Raw genomic sequence first — 5961 nt, 5'->3', positions numbered from 1 at the left:
GGGGGGTGGGGAGAGCAGAGAAGAAGTAATTTACTTTTCCATTTTCTAACCATTCTGATGCTGCTGTTAGAAATTGTAACATCAAGATAAAGCTGGATTTACATCTTCTGTCAGTTACTCTTTTAGGCTTTTCTGCGCAACCCACCTCAACACCCATGTAGATCTTTTCGTATTTTGAAAAAGATCTCCCAGTTTTTACTTGCCACCTTTCCTCACAACCACTTTTGCCAATATTATGATAAAAAAATCTGTTTGCTAATCCTGCGCTCTCTTGCTTCCCAGCTTTCTAGGTTATCAGTGAGTGAAGAAACTTAAAAAGCACAGAGTTTGAAATAACAGCACACGGACTGCCAGGCCTCATTAAACCTAAGATCTATTACAGAGCATGATAACGGTGATGTCCTCATTTATTTTTCCATAAACTCTACGTGTCAGAACCCATTTAATATATTCTTGAGGAGTTCTAACATACAGGCTTGTAATTATAACAGTGAAATAAATGACTAGTAAAAATAATATAAAGATGGCAATTAAAATATGGGCAACTTGCTGATTTAAGATCATATTTAGCAGTCACTGAATGGAAGCAAATGCCACACCCTCAGAATGGTATAAAATATTTACATTAATATGCTTCTGTAATGCACAATTTGTATGTACACAGTTGTTTTGCTAGTTGAATGTATGATAATTAAATGTAGCATCCATAATGAAGGTTGCATTTAAAACAAAATTCCCTTTACACAGACACAGAGAGTACTAATAAAAAGAAGTGCAGAAAAAAGCCTATTCAGAGAAGGTCTCATTTTGTTTAATATGCATTTGGCTACCCATTGTAGCATATGCTGCCAGGTTTGCATTGTATGCTAATAAATCAATATTCAACATCCAACATTTTCAAGAATCAGAAGTAATTCGGAAGCAAACTAATGGCTATACAAGTTCAGATAACTTATAAAGAAAAAATTTAAGTAGTGCTGGGTTGCTTCAGATGTCTCAAAAAGTAGCATCTGAAAATTGAAAGTTATTTTTAAAGTTATTTAATTCAAGCTAAATCACTAAGCAGAATCAGTTACACAGACACTCTGCAGAAACAGAAATCAAAACTTAATTATTTTTAAGGAAAAAAAAGTTTTTATAAGCTTTTCACAGAAAAGTTGTCTTTAATGTGGTGCTAGAATAGATGATACTGCCAGAGATCGGACTGACTTTCTTTGTTACTCAACACATGTTTAGAAGAAAACATCTAACCAAAATATGGTCCCAGTTATACATACACATTGCAGTGAGTATTGTTCTTGTAATTAATTTTTTTGGGTTTATAAAATCACTAATAATGTTAGTGTGAAGAGTAACCACAGTTAGTTGGCATTTATGAAAGATTTTTAAAAGCTCACTCTCTGGTACTATGTATAACTAGGGAGCTGAGTATTGTTAGTCTGTCAAACCATAAGATTTCTTACTATTAGCCTATTTTATCCTCCACTCCTTTTAATTGCTGGATGTATTTTAAAGAAGATTATAATCCAGACATGTAGCTTTATAAGGCACTGCATTCATGTCAAGCAATCTTGATGCTAAAAATGATCTCCATCTCTTTAGATGCACCAATGTAACAGGATTCTCCCCTTTCAACAGGCATTACTTAACATTTCTTTTTGTCATAGCAGACATGTCAACATGTGTCATACACCAACAATGGCTCTGCATGAAATATCAGCTGCTTTGAATCAACATAAAGAGCTTTCAGGAGAAAATTCTGCCTCCAACTAGACTTCCACAAAAATGAGATTCAATACTATTTTAATACACAGAAGTATATTTCCCTATTATATGCTTGAAGGAGACCATTTCTGTCTCCTGGGCAGAGAGAGTTGCTGTTTCTGTTCCTCCCCAGCTTGCTGCCCTCTACCATTCTCTTCCCTAGTCAACTTCTGGCTTCATGCACATTTTCGTTCCATGCTCAGCTGTACACATCTGCCTTCAACAGCACAATTTCCTGTTTTCCCACTTTCTTGAATTCAAATTCCTACCTTGTGGTTCCCTCTATTCTTCTGCCTTTTGACCTCACTTTACTCTCCAAATTTCACTTCATATACATAACTAGTGTCCCCTTCCTACCTTCTTTGTCCTTTCAGGGGTATTTGCAAGTCTTCTATGTTTTAGAATAGCATAAAATTGTATATGCATAATCTCCTTTAAAATAAAATTTCTTTTACACATGCTACAGGCACTTATCCCAGGAAGAGCACTAAGAGGTGGTGGTTTTTAAAGTCAGCAAGCTTAGGATCATCTCTGTGATACCTGTAAGAATAAGTTCATGGGTGAAAGCTAAGTTTTCAAAAATAAAACTCTTCCTATTAAGACCCACTACATGAAAAAAGTCTACATAAGATTTAGAGACCGTTGAGTTGAAGTTTCAGCCACAAGATCTCCCACATTTACAGAACAGATACATGTTTTGACAATAAAAATTTACATTTTATGTTAAACATTTCTAATAAAATATCATTAACACAAGTTCTGTGACATTTACTTATTTGTATTAAGTATATTTAGAAGAGTCTACTAAGTTACAAAAGAAATTTTAAAAAAATACAAAAATAAAAGTAATCTTACTTTTTCATCATCATCAGAAAAAGGGGCACCTCCAGGGGTCTTGTTTATTGCTTGGGCAACACCGATAATCTCTCCATCACTGTTTCTTATGGGCATGCACAAGAGTGACTTCGTCTTGTATCCTGTCAGTTTGTCAATCTCATCATTAAAGCGGCGATCCTTCAAAAGAAAATAAGGAAGCATTAACAGACGTGTCATACATCTAAGCTTTCTTCAGGGAGCAAAGTATTTTATTTTCTCAATGTCTTATAATAGTATTTTCAGTAGCATTATGTTGTTGTTTCTCTGTTATCTCATTCTTTATTGACTGCCTTTTCGCAGTTAAGATACTAAGAAAAATAGTTTTCTCAGAGGATCAGTACAAGGTTTACTATTACATAATTGTATTCACTAAAGTCCCACATTTACATCTCAATTAGAAGAATGCCACAGCAGCTACCAGGAGAACATGGAAAATGAAGACAAATCAAGCATATGAGGAACATAAGTATGAGAAGAAGATAAATGTGATACAGAGACTACTCAACATGCTTTGGGCTTTCATAAACACTCACAGCTCAGCACCATTGCTGTGCCTTCTTTGATGGCTCTGGGGCCATCTGTGAGCAGAGGGTCCTCCACAGCACCATGATAGCAACACAGGCCTTGGCACTGGCCATAGACAGTGAAAGCCAAGGGCAAGGTGTCTCTGACAGGTTTCAACATAGATAAGGAAACTATCAGTTGCTCAAGGTCTGGCTCCTGCCCACCACATGTTCACAGGCACTTTTCAGTTCCTTCAGTCTTAACCAATACTGCTTGCTTCACTGCCTCTCTATATTGCTGCCCGTAAACTTCCCTACCAGTGAAGCTGTGGGTAACCACATGGCCCCTGAGCTCTGTGCACACACTATAGCTCCTCCAAGGCACACACTAATGAAAGAGCTGTTTGCAGTTCACCAGCCATATCTTTTCATAAGTGTGCATGTGAAGCATGCAGATGTTGGGGTTGGCATGAAAGGATTACAAGCTGCAAGGAATGCTGTGCCATCTTAATTGAGAATGCAGAGGAGAATGAGCCATGCAGATCTGGTATGTACTAATTTCTAGACTATCCCTGGCTGGGAAATCACCATGTTTACCCCAGAGCGGAGCAACGGTGTCCACTAGCTGTATACAGCATGGACACTGCAGAGTGAAATAGGGAGCATACCAGCATGACACTATATATTGGTCCTAAGTCTCTATCTGTTTTTTACGAGTTTATGCCAGTTCAATCTGATCAGTGATTGAGGTGTGTTTACGTACAAATTGCTCTACTGATCTGTACTTACTCTTCACTGCCTAGTATCTGCACCAAACAAGAGAGCTTCTGAACTTTCTTGTGCATCATAATTTATAGGTTATACCACCTTGTATAACTAGCACATGAGAAATACCAGGAAGAATCCATTTCAGGCAGAAGTGCTATATGAAGTTGTGATGCTTTAAACTTGTGCTTCTCAAGTTTCTATACTCACACTACATAAACTATGAAACAGTGAAAGACTCAACAGAGACTGTCTCACAATACCAACATCCAACTAAATCATTGTGGAGCAGGCTGAAAACATATGGGCAAATATCTGGGTAGTCTAAAGGTTCCTAAAATGTAGCGTATGTCAGCTAGAGTATTTTTTCATTATTCTGTATTGCTCAAAGGGGCAAATTTAACAATACAACTCTCATTAGTGTTAACAGAACAGAGCAACTGAATCCCCACAATAAATGCTTACCCTTAAGCTTTACATGGCAAGTAGCAATCATTTACTCAAGGATTTTGCAGGTATAATTTCTTGTAGATTTGTTTATTTTCAAATTTTGCTGGCCAAGGATTATATCCAATATAATCAACGAGGTTTTTTATTGCTGTTACACAAAATTCTTTAAGACATGATCATTTCATGTGCTTTTGTATCCACTTACATTGTTTTTTTGAACAATATTAATGCATAATTAACTATGAATATTTTTATCTATTTTAATTATTTATTATATAAAATCTCTAAACCATGATGGAATAAGCTTGCAGTGTAAACCTATTGGTCATAAAGCATGCAGTTTCTCAAAAAAATACAGAACATACTATGAGCATAAGACCCCTCTTACAAGAGAATGACAGAATTTAATCTCTTACATCCGAACAATAAAAATGTTTATAACACATCATGTTGAAGAGTAAAGATAGTAATAACAAGATGCTCTTTGAAGTAACAGCAGCATTTTTTTATTTTTAATTTTTTCTAAGGCAAAGAATGTGCCTAAGGTTATACATATTTATTGAGGGATGTACATAAGAAATGCTTGCACCACATTCAAATACTACCACTTTTCAACACAAAATCCAAATCTTTTATTAAAAATAGAATTGCTTCATACTTCTTGTTGGCATTCCTATTTTGTGTGGGGTCACAGTGCCGGACATAGAGTATATTTCTGTCCCCAAAGCTATTCAGGTACTAAAGTCATAGTAATAGTACTGCTAATTCCAAATGCATCAAAAAAATTTACTTAAATGGCAGTTAGACAGTTCTCACTTAAGATTTGAAACACAGTTGAGGGGCAACTGAGATAACACATTTTACACTAAAGCAGTACGAGTAGTGTCTCATGTCCTAGTGAAGACCCAGCTGCTTGAATACCTATAGGAATTTCAGAATGCAATATATTGCAAAAGATGATAAACTACCATCTTCAAAAAACACAATAGTATAAAAATATGCATTGGGTGACAATATTACATCTCGAGATCAGATTAAATTTGATCACAATTTAAAAAGATAATGCCGTCACTTTATAGAACATTTCTACTGAATGACACCCAACAAAGACTTATATCTAGTGTTAGTAATGTGATTATTCATACACCCTTATACTACGGCATGCTGCACATCACATCCATATGCTGTAGATGCTCACAGTTTCTCTGTCAAGTAGACGGAGACTCTTTTTGACCTCACCTCTGTCTGTTGCACTCAAAATGTAGTACATCAAATAAGGCTTTTTATGGGGGCTAGTATTCCAGTGGGGTTACAAATGCTTTTTCAAAGAAATAAAATAAAACCTCAGCATTTTCTGAGAAACTAAATACAAGAACATCCCTACTTTAAAAAAACCTCCTCCACATGCCAATATATTTCTCAGCATATAGCTTAGCTAAAGACATCACTCAAGGAGTATATTGTTTGGATTTGCAGTTTGTTTAACCTTCCTCTGCAGGATTCCTCTGCACAGCTAGCTACCTCTGGAGAGAGATTACTGTATTCAAACAAAAGTGTTTAAAAGATGTATTAAATATCTTTTTATACAACTTGATAGGCTTGC

At 35.8% G+C, this 5961-nt stretch overlaps 1 protein-coding gene across 1 annotated transcript in view; it reads right to left on the bottom strand.

Annotated features, from left to right (window-relative positions):
- PDE11A (phosphodiesterase 11A) overlaps positions 1-3213 on the bottom strand; it is a 120325-nt gene extending 117112 nt beyond the window's left edge. Inside the window, exons 1-2 of the mRNA XM_026852998.1 lie at positions 3168-3213; positions 2620-2778 (exon numbers count right to left, since the gene is read on the bottom strand). Coding sequence (XP_026708799.1) covers positions 2620-2715 — 96 coding nt within the window. The 5' untranslated portion in view covers positions 2716-2778; positions 3168-3213. The remainder of the gene's footprint in view (positions 1-2619; positions 2779-3167) is intronic.
- Between the last annotated feature and the right edge of the window lie 2748 nt (positions 3214-5961).

Source organism: Athene cunicularia (genome assembly GCF_003259725.1).
Source record: "Athene cunicularia isolate RWA chromosome 7 unlocalized genomic scaffold, athCun1 chr7_part1, whole genome shotgun sequence".
Lineage (NCBI taxonomy): Eukaryota > Metazoa > Chordata > Aves > Strigiformes > Strigidae > Athene > Athene cunicularia.
The sequence above is the reverse complement of the archived record's forward strand: the minus strand, read 5'-3'. Positions and strand labels throughout refer to the sequence as shown.